The sequence below is a fragment of the Sinohyriopsis cumingii genome, chromosome 1, assembly GCF_028554795.1.
Source record: "Sinohyriopsis cumingii isolate HCF-2022 chromosome 1, ASM2855479v2, whole genome shotgun sequence".
Taxonomy (NCBI): Eukaryota; Metazoa; Mollusca; class Bivalvia; order Unionida; family Unionidae; genus Sinohyriopsis; species Sinohyriopsis cumingii.
In genome coordinates this window covers 81,118,972-81,143,721 of record NC_142961.1, presented here as the reverse complement: position 1 = coordinate 81,143,721, position 24,750 = coordinate 81,118,972, and the positions used below count along the sequence as shown (strand labels likewise).

Genomic DNA, 24,750 nt, shown 5'->3' with positions numbered 1-24,750 from the left:
TAGATGATGACTCCTAGATCCCAGGAGACTATGATATCTTTACATGGGCCTAGATGATGACTCCTAGATCCCAGGAGACTATGATATCTTTATATGGGCCTAGATAAAGATTCCTAGATCCCAGGATCTTTATATAGGCTTTGATGAAGATTACATTTTCAGTGGAGAAAAGCAGCACCCAGGAGGCTTTGGAATCATTCACTGCTTCTTCACAAAAATCACTCAACAAAATCTGACCAAATTCTATAGAATGCATTATGAAGTAGATGGCTTTCAAAAATTTGTACTAGTAGTTCTGATCCTCCAAGTGACCTTATGGCATGGCCCTGCATCCATTATGAATCCCTTGTGGCTTTTCTGGCCATTGCTTGAAAAAGGTATCCAATTAATTGATATCCAACTCTTGTTTTGCAGCATTTTGAGTTTCCTATCACCAGTATGTTTGACAGTTTTAAGAACAAGTGCCTGGTTGATGCTTTGAGTGAAAAACCCCTGTCTCTTCTTCAGGTAAAAGAATTTCTTTTCTTCTAATTATTTGACAAATATGCTTTTAATCAGAACTTCTTGAAGTGATCTTTAAAAACCCTTGGTTAATGACATTAGCATCACTGTTGTCCTACCTGTAACTCAGTAACATTTCCAGTCAGGATCATTAAATGTAACTAAAAGGGCCTAATTTATTTCACAGGAAGTATTTTAAATGTATTATGAACTTTTAGCTACATATAATGACACTGACCCAAAAATGTATTGAGTTACAGATAGGATAAAACTCATGATGCTGTGTGGAGTTAAGTTATAAAGTTATAATAACTTATGGCTTCGTAAATATTAAAAGTATCACTGTACGCTATTTCAGATAACCAGCAAATGGGGAATTGCATCATTAGTCCTAAAATGCATTTTGGGTGGGTGGGGGTGGAGAGATAGAGAGATACAGAGAGAAGGATGCATATGTATTCCATCGCATTTTTCTTTTTGCGCCTCGTGATCAAGATAAAATGTCTGATATATGAGAGAGTTCAGCTCTTTGTGAATCTTTTTTTGGTCTTTTTTTTTAAATGACTTATTGCCCCTGTGTTACTTAATCTTGTGTCAAAGAGAGAAACCGTTAATAAATGAAATAGTAAATGTAAACTGTGAAAATACATACCATACTCCTTCAGGGTTTAAATATTCACAGTAGTTATATCCATATAGTCTCTATTAGGTTAAATCCCATGAATGACCATTTTGCATGCTGTCTAATTTTCTTTGCAAGTATAACAAACCCTCCATTCCCAACAATCAAGATTCTGTTTAAAGTGCATGTACTCTTTCGGTATTTAGGTGGCAGTTGTTTTTGATCTTAACTTATGCTAGATGTAGGTTAAATTGGTGTCAGTTCCGTTGGCAAGTTAAAAAAATGTCAGTGGCTGTGAAATTTACAATAGTAACCACCTGGCCTTTCCTTTAACTATATAATACTCACTGGTAGCCTCATTTCCCCCAATGGTAGCTAATCTGATCTGGTCTGCAGAATCTTGACCTCAGACAGGTGTTATCTTGGAATGACTGAATACAGCCATAGCATATTTAATTAGCATGTAAATACAACTAGAAAGCCCTGTGACTCTTTTAATAATGATGTGGAAACAAAACTTAGAAGGAATTGCTTAACTAATGGTATTAATTGATTAAGGAATATGGTACTGCACTTGTACACAAGTAAAACCAGTCATCTGATAAGTGAACAATACAGATTTACAATCATGAAGACATCTCTGTCTGTCTGTCTCTCTCTGTCTCACTCAGTGGGGCATACAAATTATTTGATCATTAGGTGCGAGAAGAAAGTTGTGATGGAATATGTCTTTGTCAAGGTTATTCATCTTCTAACTTGTAAATTCTAATGCACATACATGTAATTAGATTTCAACAATGTTAATTACAAACAGCATACATTACAAGTGCATGCGCTTTAGCACAATTACATCTGTTCTGTTAATTTTTAATACCGACGATCATGCATTTGTTTAAAATACTAAATGTGGGATCCCATATTTGTTCATACACAATCTCTTGCCCAAAATAAAATATTGTTTGCTCATTATTTTTCGTACTCTTGGAGAATTATTTTCCATACAAAAAATACAATAAAGCGATTCAGATGACGTATATATATATATAAGTTGATTCGGAGTATAAGACAAAGCTAAGATTTTCTGGTCATAAAGTATCATCTTGTATGCCGGCAAATGTGAGTGTGTGTGTGTGTGTATATATATATATATATATATATATATACATATACATATACATATATATATATATATATATATATATATATATATATATATATATATATATATATATATACACACTCGTGTACTGAGGATGGTGATCATGTGATATATATACATATATATATATACTTGTACTGAGGATGGTGGTGATGTGATCATTTGATATATGTATACATATATATACTTGTACAGAGGATAGTCAAGATGTGATCATGTGATATGTATATATACATATGTATACTTGTACTGAGGATGTAATGATGTGATCATGTGATATATATCCTAATAGTGAGGATGTGATCATGTCATATTTATCCTTACAGTGAGGATGTGATCATGTGAAATGTATCCTTATAGTGAGGATGTGATCATGTGATATGTATCCTTATAGTGAGGATGTGATCATGTGAAATGTATCCTTATAGTGAGGATGTGATATGTATCCTTATAGTGAGGATGTGATCATGTGATATGTATCCTTATAATGAGAATGTGATCATTTGAAATGTATCCTAATAGTGAGGATGTGATCATGTGATATGTATCCTTATAGTGAGGATGTGATCATGTGATATATATCCTTATAGTGAGGATGTGATCATGTGAAATGTATCCTAATAGTGAGGATGTGATCATGTGATATGTATCCTTATAGTGAGGATGTGATCATGTGAAATGTATCCTTATAGTGAGGATGTGATCATGTGATATGTATCCTTATAGTGAGGATGTGATCAGGTGCTTTTCTTTGAATAAGTAATAATGCTGGCATGCTTTATTAATGTGAATAAAAACTGGGACCAAGACTACATCACTTCTTTAAAACCCAGCATAGTAAATATTGACATTACATATTCTAATGGGCACATGCATGATATCTTTATGCTCTTGAAATTATGTACTTGTTTGGATATTTTCTACCTAATCATATATAAATGTGTATATTGAAAATAGTTTTGTTGTTACCAAATTTCTCCTTTTTCACATTCTAAAAATTTTGTTTATGAAAATCCTCCCATAAATTTGAAATGAAATCTCCTTGTCAGATTTTGTAAATTCCCTTGTTTGACCTTATTATGCTGTCATATGTATGTAAACTTTTCATGGATTCTTGCATATTAGCTTGTTAACTTAGTTTCAGCTTGATTTCTTGCCAGACACGCGGTAGTTGGGAGTCAATAGACCTCAACTGAGTTATAAGCAACCAGGTCAGGTAGTGAAGAAAATGATACATGTACCCAAACAAATTTGTGGGGGTCGGTGGGTGGGTAATAAATGCGGGCGGTAAAATACATGCTTCATTGGCACAGTTACCATCTTAAATTGATGCATATTAAATGTGAAATACACCTGTAGTGAAAACAGATAAGGCATATATAATATTTTACTTTATATAGAGAACCATGGATTGGTATATATACGTGTATAATGTTTTTATATACATGGCTTATGTATAGCATGAATAGAGTATCAACACCGTATTCACCCGTGAATCTCATCACATACATTGAATCCACAATACAAGTAATTCCATCGAAATAATCCACACAGATTTAAAATATTCAATAATTTTGCCACAGGTCATATAGGTCTGAATTCAATGGATAAAAATAGCACAATCACATAACGAATGATGAAGCACATTTACTTTTCAGTACGTCCCAAGTTGGTAAAAGTTTGTGTTTTAAGCCGCCATTGGTGGCATTAGTGAGCACAAACTTTTTCCCTGCAAAAAGGAAACTTTCACGGGACAGTAAATATGTTCCACTCACGTTGGAAAATGCAAAAATCCATCAGATTCCATTGCTTTTATTTAAGTTTGGTACTGAATTCTTTGAAGAAATGTTCTTTGTTTTTATTGAAGATTGTAGTCACCTTTCCTTGATGAAATATGCATGCGCTATTGAAATCACCGTTAAAGGCCAGCTTTAGAGAACCAAAAAAATGCCTGTTTCTTATTGTGGTGGCAACATCAAATAATTGTATTGCATTATTGAGACTGACTTGTTTCCATTTGCTTAGTATGTTTTCATAACAGTCAGTGCTTCAAAGGTAATGTTTTCTTTGAAATTTCAGCAAACTATTTTATCTGGGTACATTTTTTATAAAGGAATTGGCCATAGTTTGGTTGATCGTAGTTACAGTTCCTCCCTGCCTATTGATTAAGCCAACAAGTAAGATTTTTTTTTTTTTTTAATTTGTGGTTGCTTCCACTCAGTTTAACAAAGGGTCAACGGACGATAGAGATGCAGGTGTTCGGGTCTGATGACAAGGATTAGTACAGAACATGTGGGTATTCTGAAGGATTTAATTCTGAGTGGAAAGAAGAGAAATTTTACATACCATCCACACACAAATGTCAGTCTATATAAATATGTTAATTACTAGCGAGTGGCTGAAAATCTGATGAAAGATAGATTACGATATAATGCCTTGTCCGGTTGAGCTCCGCTACCAGAAATGTCAACAACAATAGGAAGAGGATATCTCACAACATACAGTATTCATGCTCGATGTCAATATAGGCGGATTATGATATAACAATGCACTGTTAAGATGGCTTGTCAATATGGACAGAGAAATTGTTTATGTAACAATAGATAAATTTCAGTGCATTTTGTATGAGGTTTGCGACTTCGTTTCATGGGGCCTCTGAATTTCTCCACTACAAACCAATGGTTGTATATACAAGTTTAAACAGCCAACAATGTCACCAATAAAAAAATTGCCAGATGTTATATTTTGCCACCAATTAGGAAAACAAAATCACAGTTTGCGACATTGGCAAAGCCCTACGTGATCCTAGAATAAACATTATACACTTTATTTTTCGTACTTTTAAGAAGAAAAACTTTTTTTGTGTACTAGAAAAATACATATGAAATTTCAGAAGCCACTCCACGATCATCTTGTATTATTCATGCGCAGTCTCTTTCCCAAAATGATAATAAACGTTTTACCTTTTTTTTCGTACTTTTCAGAAAGATTTTTTTGTGTGTGCGAGAAAAATGCATGTATATAAAATTTCGGGAGCCACTCTGCAACCATGTTATATCCATATTTGCGTTACAATGGAGCGCGCTATAGTGGGTCACACTGTATGTTGTGTCTACAATCAAACTGATAAAGCTTGTGTAGAGTAATATGTTGTGTCTACAATCAAACAGATAAAGCTTGTGTAGTGTAATATGTTGTGTCTACAGTCTGGCCGATCAAACTTGTGTAGTGCTTGCACCCTCTGTCAGATGTGAAGCATGATGCATTAAGGTTTTTATGTTGCACACCTTTGAACACAAGACCTTGGAGATTATAGGTCTACAGTCAAACAGATCAAACTTGTTTAGTGCATTATGTTGTGTCTACAGTCAAACAGGTAGAATACACAAATACATTTAGTATGAATCAGCTAATCAGTTAGCACTTCTATATGTCGTTCATCATGGCCAAAGAAACGAGCATCTAAAACTAGTACCCAGAAAACTGGCACTGCACTTGGAATTAAGCCAACTTTAGCACAAGTTCTAAACAGGTCACAAATACTTTCATTTATTTCAGAGAGAGCCTCTTCACTCTATAAAGCAGTGTTTTACTGTTTACTGAAAGACTAGCACCCTCTGTCAAATGTGAAGCATGATGGATTAAGGTTTTATGTTGCACACCTTTGAACTCAAGACCTTGGAGATTATAGGTCCAACTTCAGAGTCTTGAGCAGCCGGACTATTCCCTTACTAGTGAAAATATTGCTGCAGTCTTAAATAACATAAGGCATGACCAGTGACTATGCATCAGGTTTTGTCAAAGCTCTGAAACAAGTCTGAGAGGTGGTTGGGGTGCCTTGCCTATGCACTTGACATGCAGTAAAAGCAGCATTGGGAGGAAATGACAGAGCTATACCAATTCCAGAGGATCTTGCTGTGCTTGCCAAGGTTAATAAAGTGTACAGTACTTTGAAAAAAGCTCACTAGCTTCTCAGTTCCTAGAAATCCCACAAGTTCTCATATCGTAGAAAAGCCCACAAATTTGTAATGCCCTTGAAAATCCCACAACTTTCTCACATCCTAGAAAAGAAGTGAGTGATTAGGATTTTTAACATAGCTTTTTATTAAAATTCAGTTATATCACTACGATGTCTGCAATGTGGCAGTTTATAGTGATGTCAAGCACTGGGGTGTCATGCCACAGACATGTAGCATGATGTCCCACCCAGTAACATTATCCTGACACCAGGCCAACCAGTCCTAACACTAACCTCTTAATGCTGAGCGCCAAGCAAGGCAGCTGTTAGTACCATTTTTGTAAGTCTTTGGTATGACTCGGCCGGGGTTCAGACCCATGACCTCCCGCTTCCGAGGTGGATGCTCTAACCACTAGGCCACCTCCTAGAAGAGAAGCAAAAATTTCTGTATATGGATAAGTTAATCCTTGATTGTGAAACCAGGTGAAATTCAACATTTGATATGTTGGAGGGATATATTTAAAGAGAAATTGCAATTAAAACAGTTATAATTGGCCCTCATTGTAAGAGTGTGTGCTAGCTTATGGCTTCTTGTTTGGAAAGATGTCAAGGTTGTATAGCAGATTGATAGTGTTCTGAAAGACTTAAACAGCATTAGTAACTGCTTGTCTACAAACATGCCCCTCAGTTGGACAAGTGTTGCATCTTCTTTCAAAATTGAGGCCAAACCATTGTCATTATCAGTGATGAATTCATGAAAAACAAATCGAACAGAAAATAAATGCCAACTTGGCAATAAGGTATAGGGAAGTTCACAATTCACTGCTGATTGGCATCCTGCTTGACTGGATAAACAAGCGTGTCATTTCTTCCTTAAGAAGAAATACAGAAAGCTAAGGAGCTTGCAGAAGCACTTAAAAATAACAAATCACAGCATCATGTTACAGTCAAGCAGGAGAAGGACCAAGACCAGCCTCAGGAGGGTCTGCTTCAGTTACCAGTGTTGCCCCGTCATCAATACTGGCCGCCATGTATAGCCTATCATGTGCTGAAAAATGGTGTTAAACCCCACAACAACAACAACAACCACTGTTGCCATAGATCCCAGTCTGATGCTGGAAATTCCAGTCAAGAGAACATTGAGAAGGTTCACATCCCCAAATGTGCAAAAGGTGAATGGCAGAAATCAGTAGTACAATATTCAAAGCTTGAGCTATGCCAGATGCATTAAGCAAGAGTTATCTATCACTGCTTCCATTGGAGCACATGTGAACTATGTAAATTTTATGTCCTGAACTTGTAGAAACAGAACACCCTGGTATATCCATCATTGGTTTTAACAAGAACGTTTCTGTATTCATTGCATATGTGTTGCTAGTTCGAGAAACTTTCTTAAGTTGTGGAACTTGTGATGGAACATCAAACTCAGCTGCATCCTAACAACCTGGATAAATTGCTTTTAACAAAAACTGGGCTGAAGACAGGTTTTATTGAGTATTTAATTAGTGATGCTGATTTCGTCTCTGCATATTAACGTAGGTTTCTCCATTTGATGCATTTTGTGTATAACTGATCAGTACTATTTTTGGTAAAGTGTAAAATACTGGTTAGGAAGACAGTTGTTGACCTTATTTGTTTTGCACAGGCTAAATTTACGTGACTAAATAGAGAACTTGGCAACTCGGACTTTAAAATTGTACAAAGAAAATGTGAAAATAGTTATTGTTTATTGGTATCCAGGGACCCAAGGAGAATCTAAAAAGTCATCAAGTAAAGTTTTTTAGTCCTTGAAATGGTCATCACTGATCATTACAGGCTGCTGAGTATTTGCTGCAAGTACTTTCCTTCCTTGTGGAAGCCCAGATTTATTGCAACAGTGTACAGTTGTATCTGCTGTTGTTAATATCTTGGTAGATCAAGGCTACTGGAAATTATTTGCTGAATGAACATTTTAACCGTGATCTGTATATCAGTCATAAAGTCTTGGGTAAGACTGATTGCATTTAGGCTGGAAATTGGAAAATATGAGTCTACTAGCCTCAAAGGCTGTCTTGATAATTCAAAATGTAAATTGATCTTTGTCATGGTAAATCATTTTTTTGGCAGCGACAAGAAAACGAAGATAAAAGAATGCACACAATAATTTCTCTTTGAACTTTTATTTAAATCTATTTCAAAATGATCTCATTACGTATGTTAGAAGGTACATGTAGAGCTGAGCTGACTCAAAACTCACTAGACAAGAGTGTCACGCATCTAAAGTTGGGTAAAGTTGGATTTTTTTCTGAGTGACTTGGAACACCAGTATTAACCATATTTTATTGCCAGTATTTTCTTAGTACAATAATGAAATAAGATAAAAACTATGGTCCTGATTTGCCTAAATGACTTGACTAAAACAATTGCATATAGCATGAACATTTGAAGAAAATAACCATGTGTCCTTGCTACTACTGACTGTAATTATGTTGCCTGATTTCAGTATCTTGGTTTCCATGATCTTTGTCACCTGTCCAAACACTCTTTTGAAAGGAGAAAAGAACTCTTCAGCCTCAGTCAGCCAGGTGAGAGTAACTTGCTTATCTGGTAAGATTTGTTCATATTGTAATGTCACTTCATTAAAAAATTTGAAAGTACACTTAGATTTTGTTTAATTTCTGACATTTAAAGACAGTTTGATAAATCCCTTACCTTACTTAGCTTTCAACATTACTTGGTTTCAGAGTAATTGTCATAATACAACATGCTTTCTTGTAATCGAGCATGAAAAGTGTCAATCAACCTACACAGTTGTGTCTGCTGGCATTTCTTTGAGAACCTGATTAAGTGCCAACTCGTGGAAGTATTTGTTGTATTACACTTAAAGCAGACATGCTCTGTATTATGATGTTAATTATGTCTTTTGTATCAAGCAGATGAAGGGGGTAGAATAAAAGGAAAGTAAATGTCATGCAAATCCTACAGGTGTAAGAGCTGGTTGGTCATTGTCGTCAGTTCAACTCATTCAACTCATTTCATTTGTTCATGTTTAATTACATGTAAGTAATATAATTAAACTCCTTAAATTAGCCTGTTCATTCAAAAAATTTGATTAAAATAGCAAGGCAACCAAATGAAATGAACACTTGTTGAATAAAAAGCTTCGTTTCCACAGATAAGGTTCTTAATTGAGAAGGTTACTGGCTAGAAAAAAAAACAATATTTGGTTTCTGCACCAAAATCTTCAGTTTTCAAACATTTTACCATCACTGAGTGTGTAGATCGTTTTGGTAAGAAAGAAAGCCCACTGATTTTGTGGTTAAAATGTCAAAGGTCAAGGTCACTGAGTGGAAGAAGAAAAAGCTTTTGCATGATAACTATAGTTATAGAGGGTTGTTGATTTGGGGGTTGAAAGGTCAAAGTGCATGTGACTCAAAATAGATTTTGCAGAATAAGTTTTATTCTAGAATAAGTTTCTTGACCAGAGCTGGTTGATGGCTTGCACATAGGATAAGAAAGAAATCTATTTGTTTGGAGATCCAAAGGTCAGAGTCAATGTAGCTGAAGACTGGTTATTGAAACCCACTGATCAGGAATCTCCTGAATCAACAATGTTCTGCTTGTGCCTATATCAAGGACCATAAGAAACACAGGATGAGCATATAATATATCACTGATGGTAATATTCTTTGTGAACAACAGGCTAATTAGTCGAGAACTAAATATTCATATTTGTGACAGCATTGTTGTACAGGTTTGCAGTATCCTTGATGTCAAAATGAGTACACCTTTGCCAGTATCCATTAATGTTGTAGAATGTACCCAAGTCAGGGATTTTCATTGTAATTAAATGCTTTTATTAAATATGTTCATAATTTTGCATTTCCACATTGCATATAACACTTCGGTGTAGAAGTCTATGTCATCACCTGAATTCATGTTTGCACAGAAAACACTTTACCTTGCAGATAAAGTTAGGTTAGGCCTCCTGAGATACATATATATACATTAACTGATCTGAATTTTATTTCAAAGCTTTAAAATGAAGTTTACAAGTGTTATTGTTTTTTAGCTCACCTGGCTGTAAATACTGGGCACTAGACATCGAGCACCGATCACCAGGTATGGTGATTGGTACTGATCTCCCTTTTCAGTCTAATGGTACCAAGCACTGAGTTCAGGCACCGGGGACTTGGATTTGACCAATTGCTAGGGAAATCTGTTAGTTCAGTTATCCCCGCCCATTTCTTTTCAGTGTTTCTATTCAATGGGGGAAAGGACCCTATGTTAGAAGGGATTGTGTCAATACCCCTCCATTTTTGATGCTCCCCTTCAACCCCTGTGTGGCCTGGCAACTCCCACAATGGAACGGTGGACAATGCAGGCTGTAGATTATCTCCAGCTTTTGCCTCAGCAATCAAAGGAAGTGACTGCCACTTATCTTCTGGCTGGAGATGAAATCAAAGATGAACAATGGGTTAGACCCATTCCCTGGCCCCTTCCTCGTGAGTGGGAATGGGACAATGAACTCTGAATCTTAGTTCCCTTCTCCAGCGAAGGAAATAAGACAGAATAGTCCTGTCTAGCAACATGAGCAAAGTCAGGTTTACAAACAGTGTTTGTGGAGACAATAAGTTTCCAGAACTAGTCATATCTGTTCCTTCTTATTTGGGTCACCAGCTTCATTTCACCCTACAGGTGATGGAGGAGTAAGTATCTACCTTGTACACAGCAGAACTAGTCATATCTGTCCCTTCTCCCAAATCTGGCTCCAAAACCCTTAGTTCTTTCTTGCTCACTTATTCAGCATTGGTGAGGAGGTAAGTCAGAAGTTCCCTCAAGGCTAAAAAGCAGCTAGACAGGTGAATGGGGTGGTCTGTCTCGTATTCTACACTTTTGGCCTCTGCTTTCAGGCTCCAATTACAGGGTCCATTCACCCACATGGTTTCTTAAGCCCCCTACTTTGAACTTGGGTACTTCCCATGTGGGGATTTTGGCAGGGACATATGCCCGTCTCCCCATCAAGCCTCCCGAGGTTTTGGAACTGATGGTCTCTACACAAGTTCCTATGATCTCACATGCTGATCTTTTTGCAGCTGACTCTGTTCAAGAAAGAATCATCCCAGACTGCACTGCCAAAACATCAAGACCTGCACTCTTTCATATCTGTAGAGCTGTTGAAGGAACACCCCTTTCTTGGAAGGTTTATGGCTTCATCTCCAAAGCATTTTAAGCAGGTGAACCAACAGAACCATCACATTAATTTAAAAGTCTTTTCTGTCTGTTTTTCTTATGATGATGTGGCTACAGGAGCCAGAGGAAGTCTATAAACTCCTCCTTCTTGCCACCCGTCAGTAATTTGATGATTCATTGATGCACAATGTCTGCAGGTTTGCTTTTTTTTTAGGATCTGTCTCTAATGAGACTGTCTATGCCTAATAACCAACCCAAAGAAGTTGGATCTGATCCCATTTCAGTTTCCTTTATGGGGGACGAATTTTCTCACCTGTCTAGGGATAGCTTTTGTTCTGTCAAACAGAATCTCTCACACACTTTCAAGATTGGATGAGAGGACATTTTGCTGTCAGCTGGGAACCTGAACTTGGTAGCAGGCTTTTTTCCCCAATGAAGGCTTCATATGCAGCCTCTCCAATTTGTGCTTAAAGCAAACTATAGACTTCACAAGGACCCCCTGTTCACTCAGATCATTTTAGGATCCAGATTTGAGTGAAAATCATGCCTTGTCAGTTGTAAAGGGTTCTTTTTGGTTCAATGGTGATTATGATTCTGTCTTTTGTCCTTGCCAACCTGGGTTGCTGGCCAAGAAACCCACTTAGTTCCCCAGTTTTGGTCATGTCTGTGAGTATGAAGAATATAGACTACTTGAACTTCTAGAGCTTTATGTTTTGATCTGTCTAAAACACGGCCAAGTGATCTAAAGTACTCATCTTTACTGATCTCTGTTATTTCTCCTCATCCCACATGGGTTTGAGTCTCGGGCTCAGCCAGTGTGGGTGGATTGTTGTGACTATTACAAATGATTATCAGTCTCTCACTGAGAGAGATCTTTCATGAAATCAAAACCTATTAGGTTATGACTGTTACTTCATCTTGGGCCTATTTTAATCCTTTTTGGATGATGTCATGAAAGTCACATTCTGGCTGTATCACTCTACCTTCTTATCTATTTACTTTCAATCATTGTTGTACCAGAATGTGGCCATTTATGCACTGTAGCCCAGTGAGTTGAGAAGATCTTCTCCAGTCTGCAGTAGAGCACCTACTGCTGGCATTTATGAGTTCATTTGACAGTTTTCCATTAGTTTTATGCTGGGCAGGCAAATTCAGCAACCTAGTAATGTCAGGTAATATATTATTGCTACTGAAATTTGTGTTTTGGAGCTAAAACTAATTTTAAGTATGTAATACTTATCTTCTATTATTGCTTCGTTTACTCCTTCCCTGTTCTGATGCACTTTCTTTGTTTGTCCAAGTCAAAGAAGGGCCATGGTCTGATTGTCAGAAGTGTACTAAAGCATCTGACTGGGATCAGGGTGTCAATAATCTCTTTAGACTTGTGTCTGGATCCAGGAAAAGATATAGCAACATAATAATAGCAGATAAGTACTAAATCATTAAAATTGGTTTTATGCCCAGAAAACTACATTTCCATTGTAAATTTCAGCATTTATGGAAATATCCAAAGATGACAGCCACTCTCAAAATAGAACATTCACTAAATTTAACTGATAGAAAAATTGTGTTTAAACATTTTGTGTTGTATATGTGGTTCAACATAGAATTGTTAATGCACATGGAAAGGCCTATAGCAGGGGCGTCCATTCTTTTTTGGATGGGGCTGAAACAGATAAAAAAAATGCTTTAGGTCATGGGCCACACAAGTTGGTTTCTTGACCAAAATTACCAATACAATTTAATTTTTTACATTTAATAATTAAATGAGAAATAAAAAGTCCAACACAATTATTACCTGACACTTATAACATTCTTATTACCTGGTTGTAATAATATTGTTTAATAAGATAGCCATATATTGTGGTAGATGCATAAATCAGAAAGCAATTCAAACAAATGGAATAAGTTTAATTAAAATGCTTATATTCAAAAGGACCACTTTTATGTCTGTGAGCTGTACATTGTGAAGGACTGGGCCACATGCGACCCATGGGCCATGGGTTGGACACACCTGGCCCAGAGGTTGCTGGAGATTTGTCAAAGGGAATTAACTCAGGAATAGAATACAGATTTGGCATTGAATACATGCATAATTAGGTTCTCATGGAAGTGCTCAAGGGCATCTCCATCACAATTAATTAACTATTTCCCACATTTGAATTGTTGATAGTATGACATTTATGATGATTACACTGAAACCCAATAAAAAGATAAAATTTAAACAAGTTTCACGTCAAAAGACATTTTAAACTGTTATTTATCTTATAGTCTTGTCACCTGTTAGGCATCAAATACTGTGTTTATTGATTCATAAAATATTTGTAGGGCAAAAGATCTGACAAAATGTTTGGTTTCTTACTAAAACTTGCTTTAAATCTTATGATGATTCTGAAAGGTTCTGATCATTAAGTTGCATTGTGACGATACAGTGAGTGATATATCATGTTATAAGCAGGTAAACGAGTTATCCAGGTGTGCTTAAATCTTGTAGTTGTATACTAGGTATTTCACCAGCAAAATTTGCATGGTTGTTATTTGTATAAACAAACAGTAGATAAGTTATCAATATTGGAATATTTGTTTTACTACACTTTGTAATGTCAAATTTTTACTAATTATTGTATTTTAGGAGGACATCCTCACAATTGGAACAAAGTGCTGTCTGTCTGTCTTTCTGTGATCAGTGAACTTAATGACAAAGTTCAAGAGGCCAACTGGCTTGTCTTATCCGGTGCCCCAGTTAGACAGACCAGTGGGGAGAAACCACATCCATCTCTTAGTAGAGGTACCAGTGTTGTTTTTATGATTGACCATGACATAGATCAGACATAGAATTACTGTTGTCTGTCTGCCAATCACAGTTTGCTTAATTTTTGTGTTTATGTCATTTTAGACACAGTGGTGGTGCATCTGAAACCTGTTTCCATGAGATACATCACCTTATTGCTAAGAATTGACTAATGCCACCTATAGAATCCAGCAGTACCAGAATGAAAAGAAAAATAGTATTTGCATAATTAAGTCCCCTCATCATTGCTTGCTTGCATCCTGTATACCGAATATTCTTCATCTTGAGCTTTCCCTGTGATGTTGTCGAGAACTTATTGTTATCCTTTTAAAAATCTGTCAGATTTCAACCTTGATTTCAGCCGTCCTTACAGTCATTATGGTATTGTAATAGTAGCATTAATTCAAGCATAGATAACTTTAGTTTCTATTTTTCATTAGTAAAGAGTAGAATGCAGATATAATTGGTAGAGCAAAAGCATACATGTATATTTTGTTGTTGTTGTTGTTGTTGTAGGGTTTATGTAATTAGACATATGGTATAGGTAGGAAAGATTCTGGAAACAGCTACATTTTGAAGTGAGAGAGAAAGAATTATTTCAAGACTAATTATTTATTTATACTTACAACTTTAGGATTTGGGAATAATTATTTTATCCAGTTTACAATTATCATGTAGTCACCTTCAGATTGGAGATGAACATCAAAATATTTGAGAATCCGATTTTTGAGAATAATATTTGAATGTGTACATTTGTCTATTTAATTGTTTGCCAAGCAATTTATATCGAGACTGTGGGTGTTACATTTTCTTAACATTGATCATACTTTGAACGAAATCTTCCTGTAATTACTCATTACAAATGAGTACCTTTTATCTAAACACACACCTGTAAAACTTGTCTCCCAAGTTGCATTTTTTACCAATTAACACCTGGTCTCCTTAAATTTGGCAACATGTATCAATACAGTCTTTGAAAAGCCTATTGTTTAGAGTTGGCACTGCTTGAGGTTAACTTTGGACAGAAAAGTCTGCAAATCCCTGTTACATACAATTATCATGATTACATTGTACTTGATAAGTTCAAATATAACTATAATATGTAATTCTTTATTTGTCAAAACTTGTTTCCATAGTAAATATTCCTATTATCACGTCTGCATGAGAAAATCTGAGACTGGATGTGCCACATACAAATGCTAATAAAGATGACAATACCTGTGTTGTGGAGAGATTGCACGTATAAAACTTGCGGCACATAAAGCATTAGGAACTGAATATGACCCCTTGTCAGCAAATTAGCTCACACAGAATTACTCTTTTTAACCTAGACCACCCAATCTTTGGGAGGCCTTCACACAGCTTCTTAACCATGTTTTTCAGAGTCCCATTAAACCACTAGACCAGTCCGTTACATTGAGGATGATACGGTATAATCGTGAGGTGCTTAATCGACATCAGTCGGTTCACCTCTGATGTCACATGACTCATGAATTGTGTCCCTTGATCAGTCAGGAACTAGGTGTGCACTCCGACTCTTGACCAAATCTAAAACAGCACTTAAGCAACAATTTCCAAATCAGTATTACACAATGTGACAGCTTCTAGATAGCGTGTAGCGTAATCTACGACCGTTAAAATATACCCATTTCCTTGCGACGATGCAGGTTTTGGCGGTCCAATCAAATCCATCTTGTCACATTGAAATGGTCCATCAATAAGAGGTGTACTCCCCATGAGGACGGATCAATGATTCGTTTTTGGTGCCATTCTCTGACACTTGTCACAGGAGAGACAGAACTGCTTAACATCTCCTTGGACCCCAGGCCAGTAGAATTCCTTGAAAAGACAATCACACATCTTGGCAATACCCATGCTTCTTCCCATGAGACTCTCATGCACGAGTTTCAACACATCACCTCACTTTTCCTTTGGCATGACGACTCGCTTGAAGTGTTCGTTTTCTTTCCTGGCATGGCAACACAAGATCCCCTTCTTGTATACGAACTTAACTGCACCATTTGTAGTTTCTTTCTCCATTCCTTCTGCAGCGTATTTGTGCAACTGTGCCAGAGTTGCATCTTCCTGCTGCAGCTTGCTCAATTCAGCCAGAATTACATTACTGATCGGTGTTGATGTAACTTTCATTGGCGTCAGTTTCGTCTGTTGACTCTTGGACCTGGTTTCCACAGCACTCTGCAGCATTGGTGTGCAGGTTTCGGGTTTTGGTTGTGGCAACACTGAATGACGTCCCAGTATGTCATCATGTGATAGTCCATCCAAGCACGCAGCTTCAACTTTCCCCTTCACGTTTGGTGAATCGAGGTCAATGACAGCCATGGGTGCCGTTCACATACTGGACCTCAGTTACCTCCCTTGTATAATCCTGAAGTTAAACATCTTGTCAACAAGGTTTGCTGGTTTACAGCTTGCCTCCAGCTCACACTCTTCCCTAGGAATGGCATTCACCTGGGTCTGCCTGCTCTTGGGACAGTCCTTTGCAAGATGCCACTGGGCGCTTGCAGTTGTAACACATTGGCAGACCTCACCATCCTGCAATGTCTGTTTTTGTGGGTGAAGCCTGTCCTGGTCTATGGGTGGCATCCTTACCTGTAGATCCCCTCTGATCTTGTTGCCCTGACGGTTACGGACAGCCAGCTCGAGTGTGCCTGCTTGTATCTCTCCGCCATGCTGTCAATCATTTTGAGAGTACAGTGCTCTCTCTCTGCCAAGAATACTGTCAACGCGTGACAGCAAGTACTCGGGACATGCTTCTTGAGTATAACCTCGTGTAGCCCTTCATACGATCGTTCGACTTGTGCCATCTTTATCCACTTCTCAAATAACCCTTGAACATAGGTGTCTAATTGAGAGTGGGTTTTTGTTGCCTTTTTCGTTGAGTCCCAAAAAAGTTTATGGTAAGTTTTGGTGGTCAGCTGATAATAGCAAAGAAGGAGCTTCTTGAGCGCATTGTAGTCGTCAGCTTCTTCTGGGGCTAAGTTATGGTAAACTTCGCGAGCTGTACCTTGCAAAAAGGCTGAGATGTTTATTGCCCAATGTTGCTCAGGAATTTTATGAACGAATGCAAGTGTCTTAAGTTGCATTGAACCATGGCATACTTATCTGTACCATTTAATGGTTGATAATTGGTTGTACGCTCCTTCCAGAGTTCATACTGGAGTCATCCCTGTCAGTGGTCCTAGTCTACCCTTAATTTCTCCATTTTGAGAGCATGAGTGAGCTCTCTTTCTTCTGCAGTCGCTGCTATCCTGGCCAGCTCTGTCTGTGCTTCTCTGTCTGCTGCTATCTTGGCCAGCTCCAGCTCCTTCAGTGTCTCTCTGTCAGCTGCTATCTTGGCATTCTTTGATTCTCTCCTCTATTCATGCTGCTAGCTGATCTCCCTCATACCCATGATCTTCCTTGCCCATGACATCATACTCTTTAATCATATGTCTTTCTGTAACCATTTTATGATGATACTAACAGTAAGTGATACCCTATATTGACTTACTAAACAATTGGCAGATGTTACACGTTCCTAACCCAATACTTACATTTTGACTAACTTCGCTCAGGTAAGATATTTTGCCTGATATTTGCTTCACAATTACTGTTAGTATCTTAAATCTGTCAAGCATGCAAATATCAAAATATAATATACACAAGTTGAAAAATCATAAAAATTCAAATACACAGGATGGAAAATATCTCACAGCTGTTCACTAATACTTTAGGTCGTTAAGATAATTTTTATGTATAATTCTGATCCTGGACAAAGCCACCACTGTGACGTGATGGATTGTTATGCCGTCACTGTGAGAGGTGTGTTATGGTTGGGGTGGGGTACTTCCAGTATTCTATTTCAGTTATTATAGAAGTCTCACCTAGGCTCAATTTTGGTTGGAAGTTAAATTAGTGAAGGACAGATGTAAAGCTCCAAGCCCCCAGTCAGCAATGCCGATAATTAAATGATTGAATATACAAAAAAGTGAAGTTTAACAAATAACAATTTAATGACAGTTCAATAGTCAATTGATTAAAATTTTCCAAGTACTCTCCTTCCGCTCGACCTGTTGATAGCCTAATGCATCACTTGATTAGTAGTGTGAGATAGCTTTCCACCTGCCCTTGTATTCTACTCATCTGTGTATTCTTCTCTCTTATTCCTCGAATTCCTTCTCTTCCTCCTTTCTCCAAATTCCTTCTTCTCCTTGACTTCTCCATCCTCCTCCAGTTTCTCCTCCTTGACTATTTTCCTCCTCTTCCTTGACGCTCTCCATCAACTAGACTTGTCACCTCCGACTGCTCTGCTAGTCTCACTTCCATCTCCCCTCTTTGAGACTAGGGACTTAACTGAATGTTCTGTCCCCCAAAAAGCTTTATGAAGCTTTGTTGTCCCTTAGAATATCCTAAGTTTTACCGCCAAATTACGAGTGGCTTCCTGGGACTAACCCTATATTGCTCAGCAATCATCCTAAGCAAGACTGAATTTTCACTTGCTAGTTAGAAGTTATAATTCGGATTGAAATTGTTATCACACTTCCGATTTGGTGTCACTTTGACTCAGTCCAATTAATCTCAGCGGACAATGTCCTTCTCACTGTCTGTCCACGTGGGGACGGATTTAGAACACGCCCCGTTTCCCTCACATGTTCTTCTGATCTTAGCACCAAGCTGTAACACATAGGTGGGAAGTCGTGTGATCTAACGCATGTGCCGATTCAAGATGCTGGGACTTCTCTCTGGTCATGGTAACCTTGCATAAGAGATGAACTCTAGCCTGCAGCATTGTTTAGACATCAAACCATAGCTTGTAATAATACCTTAATTTATACATGACTTACTATCTGGGGCTGAGCAAACCTGACAGCCTCTTATCATGTCTAGTTGGTCCTAATTAAAAATGGTGCTGATCTGATGTAAAATATGTCTGCTTCAACAGCTCTCTTGAAATGTTTGTTATTACATAAAGACATATTGACCTGGTCGGATGCGGAAGGTCGTGGGTTTGATCCCCGGCCGAGTCATACCAAAGACTTACAAAGATGGTACTAACAGCTGCCTCGCGTGGCGCTCAGCATTAAGAGGTTAGTGTTAGGACTGGTCAGCCTGGTGTCAGGATAATGTGACAGGGTGGGACTTTCTGCTACATGTCTGCGGCATGATGCCCCAGTGCTAGACATCAGTATAAACTGCCACATTGCAGACATTGTAGTGATATGACTGAAAACTTGTTAAAGCTACGTTAAAAATCCAAATCAAACACAAACATATTGACCTAGGGTTTTCACCAGAAGACTTGATGTCTAGTTTGTCCCAAAAAAAATGTTGCTGATCTAGGGTCCAGTATGGCCACCATGGCAGCCATCTTGTTATTGCTACTCCTGCTGTCACATTTGCTGTTTGAGTCACCAATGAGATGCCTGTTACCGGAGACAGTGTTAAAGATGCTGGCTTCCAAGGTCCTTTTCAGTCAGCTCTCTCCTCACTTTCAGTGATAGACTTTGATACAGTGGTCAGATTTGCTCATCATGATGCCAATCATGCAGCAGCAGTCATTTTACACACTGTAAAACCTAAGGTGTCAATGTGCCACTCAGTTCTAGAAATAACCTAATGAAGGGAAGTATAGTTCCACCTCTCATGAGCCTACACCCAAGAAATCCATGGCAACAGCCCACCACCCTTGATCAGGTTTTAAGAAACAGAAGTAATTTGAGTCAAAATCCTGTACTGTATTCAGTCATGTCAGTCATGAGAGCCTTTTTTTACAGATCAGTCATTAGAAACATTGTGGAACCAGTCATGGAAATTATAATGATCACAGGATTTATTGATTCCATCATTTTCCTATAGATTGCTTTTCCTTCCTGAGAAAGATGTACAAAATGATTAGAATTGTAAGTAATTTGAATTATCACAGAAGCTTTTAAATTTATTCTATCTCCATCTTTCAGAAAAAGATGAAATGTCTTTATGATTTTTAAGCTCTAGATCTAATGATTCTTGGACAGAGACTTTGATTGGGCTATTTGGAAGCTGTTTCATACTTGCACAATAGATCTCTCTGGATGTTAACAGTGGTTATTTCTAAATCAGTAAGGTCTACAGTTAAAATGCCTGAAAACTTTTACAAAAGTCATGCCATGATAAATCTCTTATGACATAGAAAAAAATCTGTGCCATCCAGAGTGTATTACGCCATAATCAAAATAGACCCAAATCATTCACTACTTGAAAACACGGCAGAACATTTCCATATAGAATGCAGTCATAGAGTCTCCCCTGACCTAGAACAAAATTTATGTTTTGCCTTTATCACAGTTTTAAAAAAAATAACATTCTACTTCAGTTTGAATAGTAAATTTAAAAACTTGAACTGAAAGACGAATAATAGTGATCTCCCATTGATTTGGGGAAAAAGGGGCAACTGTCTAAATATAGGAGTCATTATTGAAGAATTCAAGGTCTTCTAGATATTATGACTGATTGAGCAAGTTTTTAGAAATTAGTGTGATATCTGCAATTATACATCCTAGAATAGACCCTGGTGTTACTCATCACCATCATGCAATATAATCATTGATTGTTCCAATTAAACAGCTGATTATTTCTTCATTTTCACTTAGATTCACTTGCTTTCTACTAAAAATATTCAGTTAACCTCTTTAAATTGGCATCAGAGTTAATAGGTATTGAGTTGTGGTAAATGAAGTTACTTCAGGTTCCTATCAATACCAGCTAAATTTGATTAGCTAAATACTGATTTAGAAATACTTGTTGTTGAATATTTTGAGGCAATGTGATTAATGCATATTATAATTATCATTACAGATGGTCAGACAAGTAATCTTCATATGAGGAGCTTCCACCAATTAGCGCCCATTACAACTATAGGTAAGGCCAGTTGTTTTCATTTAGCACCCATTTCAACTATAGGTAAGGCCAGTTGTTTTCATTTAGCACCCATTTCAACTATAGGTAAGGCCAGTTGTTTTTGTTCAGCACACATTACAAGAATAGACAAGGTGAGTTGTTTTCAGTGAGCACATATTACAACCATAGGTAAGGCAAGTTTTCAGTTAGCACCAATTACAGCTTTAGGTAAGGCCAGTTGTTTTCTAATTATTTGAGTGATAATTATATGACTAATTGTCAGAAATGTATTTTGGGGTTCATTCTAAGATTGCATTCGGCACCATTGCATTCATGCGATAAAATCAGGATATTAGAAAAATTTTGATCAATAAATTTACTTCTAAATCAGTAGTAACATGTATTCTCATATTATAATAAAATAGCAAGTTTTGAACATGAATCAGATTCAGAAGGCAAATGTTATGATAATAATATGTCAGTGTATTATGAATTAAATGAAAATGGATGAGATATTTATCTCGTATTACACTACAAAGATTTTTTTATATATAAAATCCATCAGCATTTTTAGTTTCCTCCACAAGTTCACTGCCTGGTGATCAACGATGACATACACTGTGGTGATGAAGTTGCACACTTAAGAGACACTCAGTAGTTTTCTGGTCCAGATTTCCACTTCAGTTGCTAAGTATTTTTCAAAGAATAGAAAATTTCCTCTCTTTATCAGCATTGGAATGTTGATCCAGTCTCAAAAAAGACTTTAAAGTGAGTGTTTGTTGCAGACAAATTATTGTTGACACATGTCAGTGTTAATTGAATTAATCGGAACACATGATTGCACTGTATACTCCACTGCTGGACTGATTGTGACTGGTTTCTGTAATGTGTGGAGTGAATGCATAAAATTATTCAGGTGTTCTTTCAAATTTTTAAAAGCTCTATTAATTTTCAGATGTGCATTATTTAAGCTATAAATGGTATATGCAGTGTACAGCCTTTAAAATGATATTTTTTCCTACCCCATGTAGAATCATATTCGTGCTATTGTTGCATTGATGAGACAGAGGCGCATTAAAAAATAAAATTATGGAGTCTCAGGCATACACAGGAGTTTGTGACACATGTATTTAATGCTACATTGTGCAGTTTTGTCAAAACAGTGCATCTGGATGCTTTGAAGAATAACATTAAGTGCATGTTGATCAGACACAATTGTCTAAGGCAGACTAGTTAAAATAGCTAACACAAATGCAAGTCACATGATGCAGGTATGTTTGTATGATGGTTCCATTTGGTACCTAATACATGAGGTTCATTCCAGGAATACCTGTCGGCCTTTGTTTTGATTATGATTAGGCTCTACAAGCAACATTAAGGTTGTCAGATCTGATGTACAATTACTATTTGCAGTGTTTTTACTCATAGGACAGGCCCCAAAAATTTGGATAGTTTCTATCCAAGGTAATATGACACCCCAGCTGAATGGCCCTCTGCTATTAACATCCCAAGCCCATGCCTGTGTGAGCCTGATGAGTTCTTCCAGGCTGGTGTAAACTACTGTATGAACCCGGTTATTAGTTCACAGAACCTCCAAATATTGCAATTGAAGCAAGTGTTTGGACAATATAATGAGTGTCGTTTTATATGCATTTCATTACTGTACTATAAAGGCTTATTACTTCATATGATTTTTTCTTCCAGCCACATAGAAACATTCTATATGGTTTTATGAATAGTCCATATAAATGTTGTTACATCCCACATTGTAATTTGTCGGTCTCAAAGAATAATGCACCTGCTTTTTTAATTTCAATGAATGTGCATTTTTAAAAAAATATTACATAATACTTTTAGAAATTCTAAGATGGTAAACACATGAACTTATCAAAAAATCATTTGCTATGCCCCATTTTTACATATGACTCTTCTACTATAACACTTTTGTACAAAATATGTTTAACATCTATTGCAGACTGCACTGTAAATTAATAAAGTCCAATGAACGAATCTGATATTTATTTTCCAAATGATGATATGTAAATTAAAAGTATTGTCAAAGTTTACATAAACATTTCATACATCCGAACCAGAACACATCAGAGGTAACATCTATGGTACGATATCAACTATGCGTCTATCCATGCTTATTACAAGATCCTAGAATTATTTGAGCATTGTATTTACAACTGTTCAAAATGCTGCCCTATGGGGTACACTGTCCACATTGTGTGTTATTTCCATTTTATATGAATTCCTTTTTAAGGTATGAGTCGTTATCCTATCTGAATTGCATTGGGCTTTAATGGCCATTCAATATTTTCATCATTCCTTTCTAAGTCCTGTAGTACATTATTTGTTGTGTTTTACAACGTCTGGTTGCTAATCGCTAGGAAAACTTCATCTTTCTGGAAAAGAACACAAATTCATCCAAGTACACTGCTGTATGGTAAACAATGAAACTTAGATTCAAAAATAGATCTTGATGGAATGCGATTTATGGGTTCCTCAAAACTGTATATATAGATGCACCACGGTAAGGTATATAAATCAGTTTAATACGGATAATTAACACATAGATGCATGCAAAGTTTTTGTCCCAAGAAGAATGTATCTACTGAGGAAAATAAGTACTGATGTTGATTGATCTACAATTGGCCATTTGATATGTGACGTTTGACCAAAACAGTCCAGTACAAATTTTCCCCATATTTAGCGGCTAAGTTAACAGTTTTTCTTTCAAAGATGTTGCCAGGAAAAATGAGAAGCAGAAATCTATGAGAAGTAGCTATACATTTAAAATGGTCTAAAAATAATTTTGTTTATTTTATGAATAGCTATCTGATAAACCTTACTGAAGCATTTTATGATCAAATAAAATAATTTAAACTGTGTATAACGGCAATGTACATGTATGCATGTGTGCTGTGCTTAATTACAATTCAAATTCAACTGCACAGCTTGTTCACAGAGAACCCAAAAAGAAAGAGAAAGAGAGAGAAAAGAAAGAGAAAGAGAGAAAAAAGAAATTTGTTGAGTTAAAAATGTTTGTATGCTTACCTTGGAGTTGACATTAGAGGCTGTCGTTTTCTCGGATTCTGTTTGCATGGTGTATCATGCAAGGCACGTTTCTTTGATGTTCGTACTCTAGTTTGTTTCGCACAATTAATTTTCTCCTGGAGTAGCTCCTCTGGTATTGATAATAATTGTTCTTTGTCAGATACATGAACATCATCTCCAAAACTGTAATAAACTTCACCGTCTGGACACAGAAATACAACAGTATCGAAGAAGATCTGGCAAAGCGGCCTCGTGACACCATATAGTCAATAAATAATCTATCTGAACTTGAATAAGGCTTCCTAAATTCCTCAGGGCACTTTCCGGGGGCATCCATGTTTGTGGATGTCGGAATTCTTTCCCAGGCATTTTGATTGTCATTTGCCTTACTTCTTCAAAAGACAATGCAGCTGCATTGTAGATCTTTGGACTACAAATCCTTTAAAAAGGAAATGTATGCATCAATATTTAGCATTATGGATGAAATTGACTCATCTGTCTCATGGATTTCAATGTGAAAGAGTTTGAAAAGCTCAAGACCTTGATTGTCAATGGCTTTCATTAAAATCTTTTCGTGTGAAATTCTATAATGTCATGGCAAAAAGTCATTT

At 36.8% G+C, this 24,750-nt stretch overlaps 1 protein-coding gene across 2 annotated transcripts in view; it reads left to right on the top strand.

Moving 5' to 3' along the window:
• Positions 1–24,750, top strand: part of LOC149807219 (nucleoporin NDC1-like) — a 110,100-nt gene that overhangs the window by 47,021 nt on the left and 38,329 nt on the right. For both annotated transcript variants that reach the window (XM_089963722.1, XM_089963715.1), the window contains exons 9-12: positions 415–507; positions 8,723–8,804; positions 14,045–14,200; positions 21,038–21,100. In XM_089963722.1, the coding sequence (XP_089819848.1) occupies positions 415–507; positions 8,723–8,804; positions 14,045–14,200; positions 21,038–21,100 (394 nt within the window). The remainder of the gene's footprint in view (positions 1–414; positions 508–8,722; positions 8,805–14,044; positions 14,201–21,037; positions 21,101–24,750) is intronic.